The 21,787-nt window shown below is 37.9% G+C and overlaps 1 protein-coding gene across 6 annotated transcripts in view; it reads right to left on the minus strand.

Annotated features, from left to right (window-relative positions):
* Asator (tau-tubulin kinase asator) overlaps window positions 1-21,538 on the minus strand; it is a 60,745-nt gene extending 39,207 nt beyond the window's left edge. For 2 of the 6 annotated variants that reach the window (XM_090154368.1, XM_090154367.1), the window contains exon 1: window positions 17,738-18,264. In XM_090154368.1, coding sequence (XP_090010494.1) covers window positions 17,738-17,745 — 8 coding nt within the window. In that variant the 5' untranslated portion in view covers window positions 17,746-18,264. Of the gene's footprint in view, window positions 1-16,386; window positions 16,469-17,737; window positions 18,265-21,418 lie in introns of those variants that run through there. The other 4 variants (XM_090154366.1, XM_090154364.1, XM_090154365.1 and 1 more) reach the window with 3 other exon arrangements.
* Between the last annotated feature and the right edge of the window lie 249 nt (window positions 21,539-21,787).

The raw sequence follows: 21,787 nt of genomic DNA on the forward strand, positions 1-21,787 counted from the left end.
CCCTGACATTTCAGCGATTGTTAGACTAATTCTTAAAATTCCGTGGCATTTCCCTGATTTTTAGACTAATTCTTAAAATTCCCTGACATTTCAGCGATTGTTAGACTAATTCTTAAAATTCCGTGGCATTTCCCTGATTTTTAGACTAATTCTTAAAATTCCCTGACATTTCAGCGATTGTTAGACTAATTCTTAAAATTCCGTGGCATTTCCCTGATTTTTAGACTAATTCTTAAAATTCCCTGACATTTCAGCGATTGTTAGACTAATTCTTAAAATTCCGTGGCATTTCCCTGATTTTTAGACTAATTCTTAAAATTCCCTGACATTTCAGCGATTGTTAGACTAATTCTTAAAATTCCGTGGCATTTCCCTGATTTTTAGACTAATTCTCAAAATTCCCTGACATTTCAGCGATTGTTAGACTAATTCTTAAAATTCCGTGGCATTTCCCTGATTTTTAGACTAATTCTTAAAATTCCCTGACATTTCCAGGTACCGTGGAAACCCTGTTTTCCATTATAATTTCCAACATTATTTCCACTATACGCATGGCGAGCGCAGCGTGGGGCTTGTAAACGGGACAAATGCCCTCCTTCATAAGCTATGAACGCTAAAATATTTATGAAGATTACCAGCCCCCTTAGAAAAATGCCTGCGTATTTTTATCGGAATATGTGGGCCGAGACTCTTAACTCATTCTTGGGCGCATGCCTGAATATTTTTCATGTTAGTGGTAGATTTTTCAAGCGCGTCAACTAGCGCTAGATTCGTTCGAGAAGCTTGAAATGTTTACCATAGATCAATTGATGTTGGGTGCTTTCGTGTCTAGGGTTTTCGAAAATATAACTTTTTAAATAAAAGGCTTGAAAAAACTATCTTCCACCTGGTATTTTTTTGTAGCGTAAATCATTTAGAAATAAATAAATAAGGTCTAAATTAGGCTTGACAGATTGTCATCTTACCGAGAAGAAAATATTTGAACTACCAAATATTACATCTTCAGGGTGACCAATTTTTTATAAAAAATATAGGAAATTTATAGTCATTTTATAGGAAATTATAGGAGTAATTTTTAGGTAAATATAGGAAATTTCACATGAATTTATAGGAAATTATATGAATAATTTAAAAACTTGTTAGCGTTGGGGTGGCGGAGTGGTTAGCACTTTCGCCTCGCAGCAAGAGGAGCCGGGTTCGATCCCAGCTTGTGGCACTGGGTGAAAACTCGGAACAACTCCTTCTGCGTTGAGTTTGCAAGTTCTCTCCCCACTGGTTTAAGGGGTTTTCCCCCGAGCTCTTCGGTTTCCCCTTCCATAAAAACTTGTTGAGGTTAACGGTAATAGTTAGTGTAGGGAGCTGTTGGCTCGATCACGTGGCATGCAGGGCTTGCCACCACCCTCCTACGCATTGTAACCCGGCCACCTGAATTAAAAGGCTTCAAAAGTCGCTTGATGACTTAGGCCTAAGGTGGTGCCTTGGGTATTAGCCTAGCTGATTATTTATTATTTATTTATTATTATTATTAGTTAGTGTAGGGAGCTGTTGGCTCGCATTGTAACCCGGCCACCTGAATTAATGGCTTAAGAAGTCACTTGATGACTTAGGCCTAAGGTGGTACCTTGGGTATTAGCCTAGGAAGACAATCGAAATATAGGAAAATATAGGAAAAATGATCAATGCAGTTATAGGAAGACAATCGAAATATAGGAAAATATAGGAAAAATGATCAATGCAGTTATAGGAAGACAATCGAAATATAGGAAAAACTATAAAATATAGGAAGCGTGGTCACCCTGAATCTTTTATAATTAATTTATAAACGTTAAAAATTAAAAATATTTACTAAATAAAAAGTTGGATCTTCTTCCGAAATGCAATTTTGGTTATTACAATAATTGTCGTAGAATCAATTAAATCAAGTATTTTTTTACTCGGACAATTGACGCGATTAAAATGTCTTTTCTTATTAGTTTTCCCTTCAATTCAGAACGGCGCTTTTTCGAAGTCCAACTAATTCATCTTTCGAAATGAAAGGAGGAGCCTTCGCAAAATCTTACGGCGAATTGAGTCCGCCTGGATACTTGGGAAAGTACGAATTATCTCTTATCCCGCCCCCTCTCGGGGTAAATGGCATTTCCCTCAAGTTATAAGAGTAAAGACGTGAGCTAGACAAAAGAAACCCTGGCCGCACTCCCCCGCGTGGCTCCATCCCATCCTAGATTACAACCAAAAAAGTAGTACCACGCTCAATTCCTATCCGCATCAGCGCCTTCGAAAAATGAACGCTGAGGAATTAAAAGCCTAGTTCGCAACTGCACGAATTTTTACCCGTTTTTTATCCACTCTAACAAATTCATTGGTAAATGCGGAAAAATTACCGTTAGTCTGAACGAGGCTTTTTTAGGGTCTAAGCTTATTCGACTCCGGATTGTCTATAGCGAGTCGGGCGTTACCTTACACTCCGGTCAAGGGCGGAGAATGGGGTTAAGACTATACGTATCAATCGGTGATTTCCACGTCGGGGGTTCCCCGAACGAAGAGCACTTTTGTTTTCGATAGACGATTATTTATACGAAACCACGCGTCGCCGAAGGTTAATAAATGCGAGCGTACATTTTGTTTTTATCCTATTTTGACAAATGTTAGTCGCTGTTTTCGCCGTCTAAACGACAAGGTTCTCCACTCTTTTCCGAAGAAATATTAGGCCTACGCCCAAAGTTTATAGCAATAACATAACACGGTAACGTTCTCATTTATAGAAAATATGTTAATTGGTTTTTAATATGAAGAAAGAAACGTTGATATAGGGTGAAACTATAGGATTGACAAATTTCTTACAGTCAAAAATACATTTTGAGCGAAGCCCTGAGTGGTTTGATTTTTACGATTTTATTTATAAAAAAATATTAGCCTATGTTTTACGAAAATCCTATAAACAAAAATCACTTCGGGGTACATTCGACATGGAAATATTTATATTATTTGCTGTTTTTAAATAATTTAAATTTTATACTTTTCAGATTGTTGGCGCCATCTATTAAGACGGGGTATTTAAAGATCTACCTCTAATGGCGTTACCCCCGTGAAAGGATCTTCTCCGTCTATTGGCTCGTAGACTAGTTGTTGATATAAACGAGACGCCCCGAGCAGCGGCCAAAAATCCAAATCCAAGCTTAATGTATTTCGCTTGACCTCGTAAAATGGTAGTGGTCCGCGAACGGCGAACGCGATAGGTGGTTTCTAATTATACAACGCGAGATAAGCGGACACAAAAGAAAGCAATTAGTGGAAGCCGCGATATTGACTCTACTCGCTTGAACTCTACATTTGTCAAGACACTCTACGTGCGACCTAGGTCAATATCACCAGAAGAGTCTTCTTACGTAACAAAAAGTTTCCTTTTAAGCTGTCTAAGGAATAGAAGGATAAATCCTAAGCCCCCTTAAAGTACTTCTACGTTTTATGTTTGCTTTGATAGGGACATTTTGTTACATTAAATATTCTTGGAATGTACAATTTTCGTAAATCCTCCGTTGATATATATTATATCAGAAGTTAATTTATTTTACGAACGAAGTATCCAACTATGCCATTCAAATGAAACTTGTACCTTAGCAGGTTCGAAACACTTTTCAATGGGAGCTAATTACCAGTGAAATCGCCGATGTGTACACCACTGGGCTGGCTGATTTATATCAATTTGATTTTAAATCATAATTTAGTTATATTTTTTAAAAAATCATTGATTTAAATCACACAATGTATTTCAAATGATGAATAAAAATGGCAAAAAATAGGTTCTTAAAATTTAAAATACATAGAAAATCTAAGCAAACTAATATATTATATAGTAATTAAATTTAATTAAGATTTCATTTAATTCAAGATTAGCTAACTGATAAAAGTAAAATAACCGTTAATTAAACAGTAAAAGAGCCATTAATTAATAAATTCAATAAAATAAAAAAAATCGATTGATTTGATTTAAAAATCACAACTACTTTTTTGCGAAAACTATTCTAAAAAATCAGGTGGGAGTCTGCGAATAGCATTAAGAGGGTAAGGACGTAGATACTTCTATCTTAAGATGTATATTACACGCTTCTGATTATAGGAATTACATAAACGATTGCTTTTTTAAATTGCTTAATTGAAACCAACCCTGGAAGCGAATAACTTCTCATTTTCTAGGTATACCTGTTTAAAACCCCCAGTAGCGGGAAACGTAGGATTAATATACCAAATGAGTCTACATTTACAAATGCATGCTTAAGTTGATATTATCTGTCAGCTGGGGACAGGGGCTGCGATTTCTCTGCTGGCCTCGATCGAACTATCAGCTAATTGGGAAACGCGCAATCTCGTTTGAGGTGTCGTGTCAGCTTAAACAGACTAAATCAATTAGGAGCGTTCTATCGGTTCCCGGGGCCGTGCGCGATGTGGCAGGGGCAGCGAGAGCTTTCCCCCGGGGCGATTAATTACACGCTAATTTCATTTAAAGCTATTTTCCAGGTAAATGTAAGCTCTAAACGTTCGGAACTAGAATTTTCGAAATTATTTACTATAATTTAATTTTCACGACGTTTTGCAAATTTATTCCAAAGCAACTACAAATTTTGTTTCGCGACAAAAATTGCGAGCCGCCATTTCGAACAAACTTTAGTTTAAAAATGTCGTAACTTTAGATTTAATGTAGTCCAAATTACGACTTTTTAAAAATAAGGTAACGATACACAAGCTATATATAGAACAAAGCGCCGATTTTATTTGGGTCGGCGTCGTTTCACGCAAAATTGATTTTTTTCGGCGGCGGAGGCGCGAAGGTGTAGAATTTTCTAACCCCCCCCCCCTTTTTTTTTTGAAAATTTGGAGCAAAAAATTCCAACATTTTTTTTTAAGGAAAATAAAATTAAGTTACGTAGAAACTCATTTTCAATTTCAAATTTTCAATCAATTTCAATTTGTTCGAACGATTCAATAGACCTTTCTATAAATTCCTAGCTAAACAGGCCAAACACTCTAACCAACAACACATAGCGCTATTTCAGTTGGACTTGCAGACTTATTTATAATTTGGTTTAAAAATTATCTTATGTTCAGTCCTATTTCATTAGAATTTTACGAAGCGTCATTCAAAAAGTCTTGTTTTCAAAATATAGCTTAGGTAGCCTACATGAAGATAGTATATTTCAAAATATAGTAAGTCCTTAACTGAACTATTTACAAAATCAATGAGATATAGTTAATTAACTATTTATAATGGTTTGTATAAAACTATAACCGTTAAATTAGTAGGATTTTGATCAAAATTCCACTATTTATCCGGACAACTAGGTTGGCAGGTTTGCCTGATAATGCTTTTTTGAGCCTCCCTGGTTCATGAAAAATCGGGCCAAACCTTCTGTCTCTCTATACACAAAAGTAAATAATTACATAAGTAGTATTTTATAGAATAGTCTATTGGAAATTGAACAAAGATACTGGACTAAGTCACATATTTTGACTTGTAAGCCCTATTTTGTTAGTTTCTAAAAAATATTATGCATCAATAATCCAATTATTAAACTCTCAAAAATATCAAAAATATCGGAAGCGGCGTCGGCGGCGCGCCCAAAAGTAAATGACTCGGCGGCGGCGTTGGGTCGCTCTAGCGATTTACACAATCACGAGATAGGCCTATCGTAATTTCACTATTTCCCTGGTGAGGTTACTGATAAATGAGTGAGCATAGGAGGAATCGTCCAAAACCACGACTATTGGCAAACTGATTTACCTGATATTTTCAGCTTTCCCGCTGATATTTCCCTGATTTTTACAGTTGCAAAACCACTTAATGTTGTAATATAACTAAAGTTTTATATTTTACTACGTCGCAAACACTGACCTAGTGTAACTCGCCATGTCATTGCTAGCTTAAACAATCTTTTCATTGTTGAGGTTAACGGTAATAGTTAGTTTAGGGAGCTGTTGGCTCGAACGCGTGGCATGCAGGGCTTGCCACCACCCTCCTACGCATTGTAATCCGGCCACCTGAATCAAGGACAGTAGATACAGGGACGCGAAAGCAGGAAAAAATATTTCGATTTTAAACGTCTTCATATTCACGGGGAGTTAGATGTAAACAAACCGCAGCCATGGACAGTGCTATTGTAGTTAGTTTTTACCATTTTGATGTTAAATAAAAAATGCCCATTTGTTTTGAAGTCAAGAACCACTAAAATTAGGTGACCGCCATTTTTTTTGTTTACAACTAACTCTACTTGCGTTTCGGCCGTTTTAGGTGATATATTCCATGGAGCTTCTATACATGGAGAAGAAACTGTCCCCCTTCTAGCTATGAACAGTACTGAGAAACCTTAGACAGAATTTGTCCTCAAAAAGGGGGCCTACATTTTCATCCCTCCCCAGTTTTTTTGTAGAAAAAAGCCGAGCCCACATAAACAACAAAGATGTCTGCGGTGTAAAACTAACCCTCGGTTCGTATCGTTGTTTTTTCGTTACAAAACTACTAAAGGTTTTAGTCTAAAAATAGTAAATTTTAAAACAAAAATGGATAGTAATGTTAGGAAAGGGAAAAAGAAAAAATACGTGTATGGTAGTTGTAGGAGCGATTCCCGGTACATTAAGAACAACGATATCAAGTTTATAACATTTCCGAAACTAAGCAAAAAATTGGGAAAACAAGAGAAATGCCTCAAGTGGATTGAACGTTGTGGTAGTTTGGATAAATTTGACGTTATATATTATTACCTATTTCATCCATTATATCAGGTACATTTAAATTATCACAGACTTTTGACTAGGACGGTAATAAAAATAAACCTAAGCCTTGGAACGCACATGGCAATTGAGGCATGGATGTACTTTCTAGTTTCTACATCCATGATTAGGGGTATGACGTCAGAGATTGTTTACATGGGCTCGGGATGCCAAAAAGCGTTGCGCAGAACTGAGGTACATTTTTGTCTAGAGTTTCTTCTCCATGTATAGAAGCTCCATGTATATTCCAACAGAGGCCGCCAATACACTTTCTCGTCCCTGTATTTACTGTCCTTGCCTGAATTAAATGCTTCAAAGGTCGCTCGATGACTTAAGCCTAAGGTGATGCCTTGGTTATTAGCCCAGCTGATTATTATTACTCATTTCGCGATTGACTAAATTCGTTCCATGTAATAAAGGAAAATCTTTTTTTTGTTCTCTTTAGGGCAAACCTTATGAACACTCATGAATTTATAATTTCAATGACTTTAACTAAGAATTGGGAATTTCCCTTATTTCCCTGATTTTAAGTAAAAATGGGTATTCCCCGATGTTAACTAAGAAACGGGAATTTCCACAATTTTAACTAAATGAGCATTTCCCCGATTTTAACTAAATGGGCATTTTCCATATCTCCCCGATTTTAAATAATTGTGAATTTCCCACATTTCCCCGATTTAAACTAAATGTGAATTTCCCGTATTTTCCGGATTTAAACTAAATGTGAATTTCCCATATTTCCCCGATTTAAACTAAATGGGAATTTCCCGTATTTCCCAGATTTTATCTAACAAATGGGAATTTATCATATTTAACTAACAAATGGGGAATTTCAACGATTTTAATTAACAAATGGGGAATTTAGGCTACTCCAAAAATTGGGAATGAGTTGAAAATTTGAAGAATTCCCAACAAATAGTTGGGAGCGACGTTTATTATAAGTCTGCCCGCTGGGAAATCTAAATATTTCTTTCCTTTATCTCTCGTAAGTACGCGTGTGTGTCGTTCGAAAGCCGAGTTCCCGCTCGATAAAAGATAACAGCGTTATCAAAACAATGCACCGAAAATATTTATCAGGCGGAACAAAAAGACTGTTTATAAGAAAGCGGCTACAGCTCAATCTCATTTCACGGAAACTAAAATCTGCAAAAGAATAACCTAAAAAGACAAGTTGGCAAGCCAAAATATACCTCTCCTCGGAAGAGTTTTTAATTTTCAGTAAGGGTAACTGTATCCGTGGTTCTGCGGTAGAACGCTTACCTGTCGTGCAAGAGGGCTCGGGTTCGAATCCCGGCTGATTAAAAAATTATACTACACCCAATGACAAAAAGAGGGCGCTTTTGGAAAAACCTTTTCCCTGATTCTAAGAAACTGGGTTCGCAGTGATTACCCTTTGCCCCGAAAATGCGTTCGCAGGCCTGACAGACAGACAGACACGGTGGTTGTATAACCCCTCCTAGGGTACAAAGTCCCCTCGGAGAGGTAAAAATCGGTACTTCACTAGTATAAAGATGGAAGCTAATTTCATTTCACCTTTCTGTAACCAGATTTATTTCAAGCTAGGGTAACTGGCGCTAGTTACGTTAAAGGCAATTCGTAGATCGTGCTCGCAGCAGCGATGGGCACCTTTGTTCAAGAACCGCTCAGCTTGCGCGTGTGATATCCTTTTTGAGCGGTAAAGTTTTCGTTCCTCTCTTTCGCTCTTTTCTGAGCGGCAAGTTTCGCTCCTCTCTTTCGCTCTTTTCTGAGCGGCAAGTTTCGCTCCTCTCTTTCGCTCTTTTCTGAGCGGCAAGTTTCGCTCCTCTCTTTCGCTCTTTTCTGAGCGGTTAAGTTCTCGTTCCTCTCTATTTCGAGCGGTTAAGTTATCGCTCCTCTCTGAGCGTTAAAGTTTTCGCTCCTCTCTTTTTTGAACGGTAAAGTTTTCGCTCCTCTCATTTCCGTCTTGCGTTCTTTTAAAATGATATTTTACCGCTCAACGTCTCTCAAAATGGGAGGAGCGCGCCCATTACTGGCTAGTAGACGATTTTTCTATTTAGAATGTACTAATTTTTTAATTTCGTCGCTGTTATTTTTCTATTACTGAGATTTAATAGAGCTAACATTTCATTGACTAAATTAGTGAACTGTTACTTAACGATGAATTTTATTTTTTTAATATTTAGGGAGAATGAGTATGTTGAGACAATGTACGGGCATCTTGGTCGTAACAGTGGGGGAAGGAAAAACGGCACCGGCGTTTGCTTCAATCGCGATGGAAGACGTCAGATTTAGGGAAGCAATTAGATACTGGGTTCATTTGATTTTTGTTCGAACGTGAGATGAATTGGGAGCAACAGAAATAAATGCATTCTAGATTTAACCATAAGCCTATCATAAGGTCCCCATGCATAAGCAATGGTCTAGGTCTAATTTTTGACGATCACATAACCGTTATTAAGAGGTAGGTATTCAAAATCTGCACCTCCTAGTGGTTATGTTCTCAACTAGGCATTTCCCCAAATGAATTTCACGCGTTGCATGATGAATGCGCAGAAGGCGTGCGCGAGGCTCCATTAAGTTGGCCCCCCCTCTCTACAATTTTAAAAACTTTCATTTGCGATCGAATGCGACCTCGATGCGACGTTATGCGAAACTAAAAAAAAAAGATGCGACATAATTGTTAAGTTGGAATAATTAAAACAAAAGGGGGGGCTAACTTAATGACAGCCCCCCCACTTTCAACTATCAACCCGGAAACACAACCAATAGAATGCGACCTCAATGCGACGTTATGCGACACCCTTACTTTCGAATGCGACATCTTAGTTAACGAGATAATCGCTTTCGTAAGTGGGGGGGCTAACTTAACGCGAGCCCCCCCTATAACAGTTGAGGCCTCCAAACACCTTTATTCGATTGCGACCTCAATGCGACGTTATGCGACACCCTTACTTTCGAATGCGACATCTTAGTTAACGAGATAATCGCTTTCGTAAGTGGGGGGGCTAACTTAACGTGAGCCCCCCCTATAACAGTTGAGGCCTCCAAACACCTTTATTCGATTGCGACCTCAATGCGACGTTATGCGACACCCTTACTTTCGAATGCGACATCCTTACTTTCGAATGCGACATCTTAGTTAACGAGATAATCACTATCGTAAGTGGGCAGGGCTAACTTAACGCAAATGAATGGGCCGCCATGTTAAATGAATGCAAATGAATGCGACCTCATTTTAAATGAATGCAAATGAATGCGACCTCATGTTAAATGAATGCAAATGAATGCGACCTCATTTTAAATGAATGCAAATGAATGCGACGCCATTTTAAATGAATGCAAATGAATGCGACGCCATTTTAAATGAATGCAAATGAATGCGACGTCAATGCGAAGCAATGCGAAGCAATGCGACACCATAATTATCGAAATAATCACCGCTATTCGAATGCGACAGCCGTGTTAACGAGATAATCGATTGAACCAGATCGAGAATCATCAAATATAAATACGGAAACACAGGTCGATTAAGTTGGCCCCCCCTTTTTTGATTTCCCAGAAAATTTCTCTATCAATTTTATGCACCCACAATGCGACAGCAAGTGAAAGAGATGTGACTTAACCATTATCGAGATATAATTAAAATTAAAAGGGGGCTAAATTAACGTCAGCCCCCATAATTTCGTTATTCAACCAGAACAGAATATCATAGCCACTACATGGCAATGCGAAGAAATGCGACAGATATAATTTTGATTGCGAAAAATAGTTTATGAGAAAATTAATAGAGAAAGTGGGGGGGGGGGTGGCTAACTTAACAGTAACCCCCCATATTAATTCATAATTTTAATTAACCTTAATATAAAGAGACGTCAATGCGAATTAATGCGACACTATTTTTAACGAATGCAACAAATTAGGTTATGAGATAATAGACAAATGAAAAAAGGGGGCTAATTTAATGGCAGCCCCCCCCCCCCCCGAAATATAAAAAATAAGTTCTATAAAAAAAATTAAGTCGTCAACGCGGACCAAAGCGCATTCGAATAGCGGTGATTATTTCGATAATTATGGTGTCGCATTGCTTCGCATTGACGTCGCATTCATTTGCATTCATTTAAAATGGCGTCGCATTCATTTGCATTCATTTAAAATGGCGTCGCATTCATTTGCATTCATTTAAAATGGCGTCGCATTCATTTGCATTCATTTAAAATGGCGTCGCATTCATTTGCATTCATTTAAAATGAGGTCGCATTCATTTGCATTCATTTAAAATGAGGTCGCATTCATTTGCATTCATTTAACATGGCGGCCCATTCATTTGCGTTAAGTTAGCCCTGCCCACTTACGATAGTGATTATCTCGTTAACTAAGATGTCGCATTCGAAAGTAAGGATGTCGCATTCGAAAGTAAGGGTGTCGCATAACGTCGCATTGAGGTCGCAATCGAATAAAGGTGTTTGGAGGCCTCAACTGTTATAGGGGGGGCTCGCGTTAAGTTAGCCCCCCCACTTACGAAAGCGATTATCTCGTTAAATAAGATGTCGCATTCGAAAGTAAGGGTGTCGCATAACGTCGCATTGAGGTCGCATTCTATTGGTTGTGTTTCCGGGTTGATATTTGAAAGTGGGGGGCTGTCATTAAGTTAGCCCCCCCTTTTGTTTTAATTATTCCAACTTAACAATTATGTCGCATCTTTTTTTTTTAGTTTCGCATAACGTCGCATCGAGGTCGCATTCGATCGCAAATGAAAGTTTTTAAAATTGTAGAGAGGGGGGGCCAACTTAATGGAGCTCGTGCGGCTATGTTTTTAAACTTAGAACCAGCTCTTAGCACCGTAGCCAAGGCTTATTCACAATTTTATCACTTTCAAACTTAAAATTGATATTCATCGAAACCTAAAACTGGCTTTTAGAAAAAAGAGAACTTGTTTCTGAAGTTATTTATTTTCCAAATTTGAGATTTAGACGCGTTTTGCGTAGCATTTATCAACCCGAGTAAGATAATATTTTAGATGTCAAAATTTTGAAAACGAAGATGGTGCTACTGCCCTATCGTCGTACGTTAATTTTCTTATCTCCAGGACAACGCCGTTAACATGGGCCCCTATGGTAGACCTTTGCTTATGGGGACCTTATGATAGGCTTATGATTTAACCTAAAGTATCGTTTTTTTTGGGAAATGATTAATTATGATTTAGGTTTCTATTTCAACAGTGTATTCAGGGTTCGTATACAATTTCCGGGATTAATTTCCCTGACTAATTTGCCCAATTTTCCCTAATCATTTTCATTGAATAAATGAATGGTTTGAGGTAAGATCTTGCAAAATATTTAATATATTATAAATCTTTAAAAATTTATTTGCCTGTTTTTTTGTGTCATTTTAAAATTCCCCGACTCATATTGAATAGGCGATATTATAAAGTCAGATATGCTTGCTCAACTTGTTAAAATGGGATAACGAAATAGTACAGTGAAAGCCTACGGATGAATTCATAGGCTCTTTGGTGGGAAAGCTAATGGAAGCATAGTGGAAGGTGGCCTTTCCCATCAAAACAAGAAGACCACGTTACTTTATTATATCGCCTATTAAGATATTGACCAGCAATTCTTTGATTTTACGAGGGTTGGTTTTCATTCGGGCGAAAACGCTCCGACAGAGAAAGTTAATTTCAAAAACCTTCATTGAGTTGGGTAGACATTTTTTTTTACATTGACGCTAGGTTTTCGCGCGAGTGAAAAGAAAGCTTAACCTCTGATAAAGGCCCCGCCTCGGTACGTAGCCCATTTTATCCTATCAGACCTCGCGCAATAATAATAGGTCTTCAACAACAAAAAAAAAGTTTTTCTTCTTCATAGATAGACAGCGGTTTTTGGTCAAAAAGTTGGCAAAAAATCCTATTTTCCCGCTTCTCGTATTCCGCTAGGCAACCCTTCCTAAAAAAGCCATTCTACCTGTATTTCATTTCGCGGGGCCTATCCTAGCTTCAGATCGGCCAAATATCTGGCGAATGCTTTCCGCGTCAAAAAGAAAATTGCGTAATTTCTAGAACGAAATCGCGAAAAGCCACGCTTGATATTCTTTGTAGCGGCTTTCCGTTAACCTTATCTAGAAAGACGAAAGCGTATATATAGATTTGGTATTATAGTCGTAAAAATGTCCCGTAGATGGCGTTGGCTGCCGGGATATTTTTCTCTCCCTTACCGTTCGCAGCCCCATCTGTTTTTACGCCCGTATTTTTATTACTATTATTTTTTCCTCCGTTAGCTTCTCCTTTAAAAAAAAAATAAAATTTCGCCCGGCGAATCGTAACCCCTTTTCATCGGCGAAACATCTCTACAAAATGTCATGCCCAAATTAATTACTTTTATTTTTTTATTTAGTAGGAGGGGGGGGGGGGGGTTCCTAGCATTTCATCTTTTGGTCTTTTAAACTTCTCTCTCTCTGAGCGTCCCGAAAATAATCGATTACGGGTTCGAAAAGAGGAGGTGGATTTCCAAAGATCGACTCTCTCGAATTGGCCCAGAGAGCTCGTGATCGAAGGCAGCTCTTGGTTATTAATTATTTCCTTTGAACGAGAAAAAATTTCCCATTTTTAAGAGCCGACAGGGTTTTTGGCCATCGCTTTATTCAGCCCTTCTCGAAAACATACGACCACTAACCACAGATTTTATACGTCTACTCTGGCTCTAACTGTCAATTTAAATTATCAAGTATTTATCGATATCAGACCCATCTACCGCCCAAAAACTGTAAGCCCCTATTTCTGGTAGGTTTTCGATTGCTATAAATGAACTCGTGTCTAGCGAACGAAAGATGGCACTGATGTCACTTTTGACTAAACATCTACTGGTTTAAAAAAAAATGTTTTAAACCAAAAAAAAACTGTTATCATAAAAAAATCTATTTTGGCGCACACGTAAGAAATCTGTAAAACAATTGGGCCTTGCGAAATTTCAATCTCTAACCAAATATTATTTTTAGGGATAATGTATTTAAGTATTATACCCCTCCCCTTAAGAGTCAATCAAATCGGCTAGGTTTTTTAATTGGTTCTCTAAAACGAACGTCTTCTGACGTTATTATTCCTAATTCCCTCTCGTGACGATTAAATTAAGACCAAGGATCGTCTTAACAATTCCCTTTAAAGTATAAATAAATCCTTTCTTGATTTTAACACGAAATTTGTTAAAAGCGGTGTTTATATTGTTTAACTGTCAAATAAAGTTATTGAATAATTAAAAAACACAAAATCGTAAAATCTGTAATGTAATAATGAAAAATGAATACGCGGTGTCCCTTCCCTCGTACTACGCCCATGCATCAAAATATAACTAACACAGGGTTCGTACAAAATTTCAGGAACTAAATTCCCTGACATTTCCAGGTTTTCCCTGAATAAATGCCAAATTTCCCTGACCATTTTGGTAGAATAAATTTGTTTTGAGGTAAAATCTTGAAAAATGTTAATTATGTATTTTTAATACATTTTTCAAAAATTTATTTGCCGGATTTGTTTTTGGGGTCATTTTAAAATTCCCTTATTATTTTGGACCATTTTAAATTTCCCTGACCATTGGGAAATATTTTCCAATTCCCTGACCTTTTGGAAACATTTTCAAATTCCCTGACTTTTCCAGGTTTTCCAGGTCGTGTACGAACCCTGTAACATCTTCTAACATCCAAGCTGACCTACTAATCAGAAATGTAAAGTGAAAACTCCCAGAGCGCCTGTCAATTTGCTTCCCCGCCGTGCCAGATTAGGGAGTGATGCTTCTTCTAAGTACTCCTTCTTGCCATTTCGCCCTAGGATCCACGCTTGGGGCATTTAGATAAAAATATTTTGAGAATACTTGCCAGTACGCGAAAACGAAAAAATCATTAAAAAATGAATTTAAAATCGCATCCATCAAAACTTTGGTATAAGCCAAAATGATTCGCTTTTCATTCGTCTCCACCTTTAAAAAAAGGGGTAGCCATCTTCGCAATCCCAGTTACGTACACAAACGTAGCGGTAAAAGGATCTGATTGACCCATTTTATCGCGAACAAAGATAAGAGTTTCTACTTTGGGAAAGTAACTTTGACAAACGAAAAAAAATTGGAAATTAGGCTAAGCCTATAAAATTCTAGCCTATACCTCGGTAATGTACAAGTCCAACTATATTTAGTCTTGGCTATAGTTAAATGTCTCCTAAATTTAAACAAAGGCCTATTTTTCCAAATGAATTTAAATTAGGAAAACCCCACCAGAACTAATACCGTAACTAGGATCGTTTTAATTGTCCCCAACAACAAAACGGTGTCAATATACTCGATTCAATACGGCGCCGTTAACCCGACAATAAAACGAAAGGTAAACGGATACAGACCGTACCCTATCCGTGGCGTATAACAAAACTGGCGGGTGACGTACGTTTTTAAAAGTTAAATAATTTGATTTCACCCACGTAGAACTCGTGCCAAGTAATTTTTTTAACTCACTAGGCATAGTTTAATAGGTGAATACGCAGGTGTAAGCGAGAGTAGAAAATGGAAAGGGGTGCGTGAGGGGAGTCCCCGTTGGTGGCAAAGTGGGCCATAAGACTGCCTGCCTGTGAATCACATCGACCCCCCCCCCTCCCTCGCCGGTCGGTGTGTGTCAACGAAAACTACAGAGATAAATAGTAGAAATTGTTTCCCGAAAGAGACGAGGCTACAGCCAAGAAACAATCGCTAATTTAGGCTTTTGGAAGAAGTTCTATAGTCTATCAACACGCCCGGGAATTACCTTCCCCGTAAATTAGAACAAAGGGGGGCTAAATAATGTCTTGGCCAAATAATAGGACTCGAAAGAGAGACTCGAGATCTAAGCAAATTTCTCGGAAAACCAAACCCAAACAAGCCTCTGCGTGCGCGATTTTGTTAAAACATATTAGGCTTAATGGGCTTAATTTATTCGAATAAAAGCGTACTGTTATTTTTCCTAAAGAACCGCGTAGTTTTCGTATCCTTAAGACGAAATATATTCGTCTATTGAACTCTTTTCCGTATTCCACTCACGCTACACGATTATAGGTTTAGAAACGCACCGACCAACCTTTCTCTTAAACGTATACCTCAATTTATTATCACTTGATTTACAATTACGGTGAAATCTAATATTTAGGAACGATACTTTCCGCATTCGCTATCGAGGGAAATCCAAGTATTACGTTATTATCGTTCGAATTCTTATTAAGCCTAAAACGCGCGGCATAAGGTTTCGCCAGCACTCGACGTATTAGTCAGCATTTATTTTGGTTGCGCTACGATAAATTCCGCAGTTTTATCTTTTCGCGTACATAATGCGTTTTAAAAAGATACATTTACGAGGGTTAAATTTGAAAGCTATCCGGTTCAAAAAAGTGGGAAGATATTCGGACGGAAAAGCTCAGTGGAAAAAAGAGGATGCGGGTGGAAAATCATCCAGTGGAGAAAGCCGGATTGTAGTGGAAAGATTTTCGGGTTAGGCCAACTTCGCTTCCAACCACCGACTGCCTATATTCTGCGTTATTAACCACGAAATAATACGTAGCTTTAACGGGCAGATTTTCGTGGATCGCGTCGATTAAACCATTAACAAAAACGGAAATCAAATTATAATGGAAATAAGACTCACCAAAATCATCGCGTCAAAAGTAGGATTAATATATCCGAGAGCGACCCGCCATGATGATTTTCTCCCGTACTCTCGCGAGGCGCGGCGCTTGCTCGATAGGACTTGGATCGCGATTGTTTTCCACAAAAAATTCGCTTCGCGGGAAAGCTACCGCCATCTATCCGGCGCGAAGGGAGACGTTTTCACGGTCGTTTCCGGTATATGTTCCTAATAATTAACGGGAGTGTTTTCTCCAAATTTCGTTTGGCGAAAAAGCGCCACTGACGGCGATACCGCCAGCGCGGCCAATTTCGGTTATTAAAAATTTATAAATAGCTATTATACCCAGAAAGGGAAAAATTCTTCCGCAGGAACGGTCAATAAAGTAATCGGAAAAATCTTCAAATACATTTTCTGGTCATCGAGAGAGGGGAAAACGCCGACAGACGAAAATAGATAGAATAAGTAGTTTATAAAACTCTTTATAAATACAGATGGGTTAAATAAATAAAGAGAGCCACGCATTCACTTAAATACTAAAAGGTACAGGAAAGTTCAAATTGATGTTGGAATTTAAGGTATACGCTACCTAAATTAAATATTTGGCATAAAACTACTTTAACCCTTCAGATTTAAAATTACGTTTATTTTACTTGAAAAATACCAAATTAACATTTAATTAGAAAATTTCGAAGGGATGTTGGGGTTTTATTCAGGACCGATTCTAGATATTTGGGTGGGCCATTCTTGAGACTGTATTGAAATAAAGGGGGGACATATTGGAAATGACCAGAGGTTAAATATTTCGTCCAAAAACAACTTCCGAAATTAAAATTTAAATAAAATAAAATAAAATAAAATGAAATAATGATTACATTTGAATGTAAAAATTGTTATTGCTGTGTTAATAATATATTTCTTATATACATAAGAAATATAAAGCTAAATTAAAAAAATTTAAATTTCATTTAAAAGTTTTTAAATTTTGAAACTAAAATAAAGCACTTCTTATAACAGTAATTATACTATTCTTATTCATAAATTTATCGCAGAACATGAAAACTAAAAAAATTGTGGTTCAGACGTTTGTCAAAACCAAAAATAAAAAGATTTTAAAAATCTTAAAATCAAATTGAAATTTCCGAAATTTGTGCTAAAATTAGATCAGCATAAAAACCGAAAATAAATTTTTAAATCTTAAAATCAGTTTCGGATTTCCGAAATAACATTGAGATTTAAAATCTCGTACTAAAGTTTTTTTGAACCCTCAGAAAAAACCGCTTCCTAGGTCCAGATAAAATAAATCCAAAACAAAAATCGCCGAAAAATAGGACCGAAAAAAAGTCAAAACGAAATAAAAAAGATTACTTACAACTTCATTTCGAAGTTCGTATATTGTAGATATCAAATATGAAAGAATCGTTCCAAAGTTTCGTCCGTATGAAATTATAGCGAAAAGACAGCGAACTAGAAGAGCTTCACAATATCCTGAGAACACTTGCGAATGGGAATCTCCACGTATAGACAGTTTTGTGAACGTACAACGATTTAATCCAATTCGAATTCAATATTCCGTCAATCATGGTGTGAATTTCACTCGGTTTAAACGAAAAGCGCTTTCCCCCGTCGATATTAGACAGTTCCGGTTGAGAAAAGTAGCGGCTTGGAAAGGAAAGGCTAGAACTTGGGAGAGTGAGAGGCAAAAATTATCTGGCAAAGAAGTGGCGGCTGCAAAATTAATCGTAAGCGAGTCGCTTATCCGGGCAAGACATCGAAAGCTTATGATGCACATTTAGGGCCGTACGCTTGGTTAGGTAGAGAGAAGGGGACGCGGGGGGCGCCGGAGTTGTCTGTTCAAAAAGAAAGATATCAACATCGCGTCTCCCACCCATTTTTAAAAGCATTCGTGAGTTATATAGCCAGTTGCCTAAGAAAGTCCCCCCCCCCTCCTCCCCACTACTCTTCTTCATCTGCGCCTTCAAATCCAACCCCCCCCTCTTCTGACTGACGTCATTTCGCCGTGTTTATATACAAAACTTAAGTAAATTTCGCGCGCTGAAGTGGGTGGATGGGGAGAGTATATCTTTTCTTTGGTTTATGGTCTATTGCCTCCCGGGCGTCTTGCATTCGAAGCAAAGGGGTTGCGTCTGCGGTGGTAACATATGGCCCTGCGCCCTTCCTTCCAAGAAAGCTGACAAAAACTCCGCGGTTTGGGAAAGCTTTTCTCTCCGAGAAATTAACGTACAGGGGTGTTGTCCGCTCCTAGCGCTTTCAACAAACTAAGGCTTACCTCATTAACCCAGCAACTTCAATTTTACGTTAAAGTGTTTTCCAAAATTGAGGGTAGTAATTAGCCTTTCCATTTTACGAGACCAACGTGGTAAGCCCATAAACTGTTCGATTGTCGTCTGCTAACCAGACTCGCAAATAGTGGTATTTATGACTTGGGACCTCCGACCCCTCGAGGGTCACTGATTCGTGGGGGAGTGAAATGGGGGAGTTCAAATTAAATAAATATTTACAGAAACGACAGGAAAAGCAAATAGATTATATAAATGATGTATTGTGAAGTTTTCTAAAACGATTTTCATTTAAATTGGGGGTCCTGGTGACCCCCGACCACTCTTTGAATGATTTATTGCTAGGGTCCCAGTATTTTTTTGAGAGTCAATGCCCCTAATTGAAAGTCTGCTGGTAAGCAAACGATTCGCTATAACAACTAAAATTTTAAAAAAATCCGATACTTCTGATTCCGATTGTTTATCGTGACGTAAATGGTTGTTGAACGCCAAAAAGCTCAATTAATTAATCAAAATGGCGCCTAACCAAAATCTTCTACACACGCGTGAAACCACCATCTGTTTCAGAAAATTCTGCTCGTCGAACAGGTTAATTATTTTGATGCCCTCCCGAGACCTATCGTGACGTCACAACCGGTAGAAGTAAAAATCGTTCAACACCCTTTACGGTTTTTATGATATACCATCGGGTATGGATGATGAATCAGAAGATTGTTGAACATACCCTATAAAAAAAAGGGAGTTTCTTCCTAGTTTACTCAGTGTTTCTTAAGAGAACCTTCTTTGAGAGAATCTTCGGTTTTGGTGATTTGTCTGATAAATCCGAATTTTGGATAAAAAGCAGGGTTGGCAAAAAAAAGGCTTTTTTTTAAAAAAATCCAGTATAGTTAAAACTGGCTGTAACCGATGGTTTAAAAAGGTTAAAACCATTAATAAAAAAATGCTCAAATTGCTTATATCTAGCACCATAGAAATCTCATAGGTAACTAGAATGCTGCCGCCTACGGCCGAGCTTGACGCCAGTTCGCCTTGAACCTTCAGCCAATGAGAGGCCGTAGAGTGGTTCCGCCAAGGAGGATAATAATCCTCCTTGGATCCGCTACTATAGCGGGAGATAGCTGACGTCATTCTCTCTGGTGACATTAAATTCTTGGCAGAACCACTCTTTGAGCTCTGATTGGCTGAGATCTGGCTATCGTCTGCCACGGCGTTTGGCCCATTTGCCAGTTACACGGCAGCATTCTAGTTACCTATGAGATTTCTATGTCTAGCACTCATTACTTCTAAAATGCTAAAATTGCCCGATTTCAAAATTACGTTTTTGCGCGTGACAGTACCTTTACATTGAGAGGTATAGCAAACTTATTTACCCGCTTTTATACCCCAACATGGCAGCGTATTTTCACGCGCAAAATGAATTTTAAGATCCCCTAATTGCTTATATCTAGCTCTCATTAGTTACGACATAAAGTGAAGGTTAAGTTTTAGTTTTTTCAATATTTCTAATTCATTTCTCAATATTTGTTTTAATAATAAAAAAAGTGGTTTTAGTCGTGGATTTTTTCGATGGTTAAAACCAGTTTAAACCAGTCTGGCTGGTTCTTGCCAACCCTGATTTAAAGAATATGATTGGTCTTATTCCGCTATCACGAGGTACGTATTGGGAGGATCTACTGGAAATGTATTTCGTAAAAAGGACCCTAAAACCAATGAGCTAGAATAAATAGAGATCCAAACAAATCTGGGATTCGCGGGACACGTTTTATTTAAGTCGAAGAATTAGGCTAAAGTTTCAACTTTATCCAATCGTGCTGGCGCCATCTGTTTCTATAAGCAGACACTTTTGCAAAATATGTTAAGGTTTAGTTTTCCAATAACACGATAGATGGCGCTAACACGATTTGATTAAGTTCATTTGCTAGGCCTAACTCTCCAACTCAACAAATACTGTCCTGCGAAACGGTAGGTCCTGGAAGGCGGATTTGGATCTCTATTTATTCTACCTCATTGCTTAAAACTGCCTAACTATCATTCGTCTATACAGTCAAAGCAGGCTTGGAAATAAGGTTTATTTAAAAACTGGTGTATTTGGCCAGTGACTCCCCACTCTTGAATTATTTAAGTGGTCACGTAGACCAGTTGGTTAATAATACAGTAGATAATTTTTAATTAATAAACTGGACACTGAATAAACAAACTGGTCTGAGCAATTAATAAACTGGTCTTTGACCCAGTGACCACCGCTTATTTCCAAGCCTGCAGTCAAAGCCTCTTTTTCGTTCAAGCTGAACGTTTCTGTTTTACCAATTAAATAATTGAATTATATTTTTCTTATTAGGCTGAACTTTCCCCTAGTGCTTAAAATAATTTTGATAATTCTAATATTAATAGTTAACGAGATATAAGGTCCTAACTAAAGGGTAGTTTGGGCGCTTGCCCAACTTGTTTAGCTCCGGGGTCCGAATTAAAACGTAATAACTTAATTACTTTTAAATTTAAAATTGTCAAAATTATTTTAAGCACTAAAAAAGAAGCTGTTCTACACTGAAATATTAATTTTATAAGTTAGAATACAAAATTAAAAGAGTTCAGCTTGAAATAGCGCGAAAGTAGACAATGGCCACTGTAGTCTTCCCCCTTAAGCGGTAGAAATAGTGGCTGCTGTAAACCAAACAATCAACAACTCTCCAAGCGGCCACCGAACGTCCTTCTTTATAGTGGCTTTTAGGTAAAAATCTACTTATTTTAGATACCGCCAAGTACTTGTTGAAGGAAGAATTCCATTATGCCTCGACGTCTTAGCCCGTAATCCAGGATTACATCCTCGTGCGGGCGCCTAAAGCCACGAAGATGGTCCGACGCCACACAAACGTTATTATAATCCCGGAATATCTTTTACCGTGCAACCTAGGAGCAACAAATACAGCACCCCACACAAGGAGAACGCCACCCGTCTAAAGCCGTTACTTTTCATTGGTTAGACGCTTTAGCGCCTGCTGCCGTCTGAAGGAGAAAATTCGGAAATTCTCTCCCCCCACCCCCCGCCCGTAAAACGTTCAGCGTAAAGGTTTGCCCGATGAAATTTGTACACAACACTGCGTTAGCTTGTTTAATGCTAGCTG

The sequence above is a fragment of the Leiobunum rupestre genome, chromosome 7 (assembly GCF_980474605.1).
Source record: "Leiobunum rupestre chromosome 7, qqLeiRupe1.1.hap1, whole genome shotgun sequence".
Taxonomy (NCBI): Eukaryota; Metazoa; Arthropoda; class Arachnida; order Opiliones; family Sclerosomatidae; genus Leiobunum; species Leiobunum rupestre.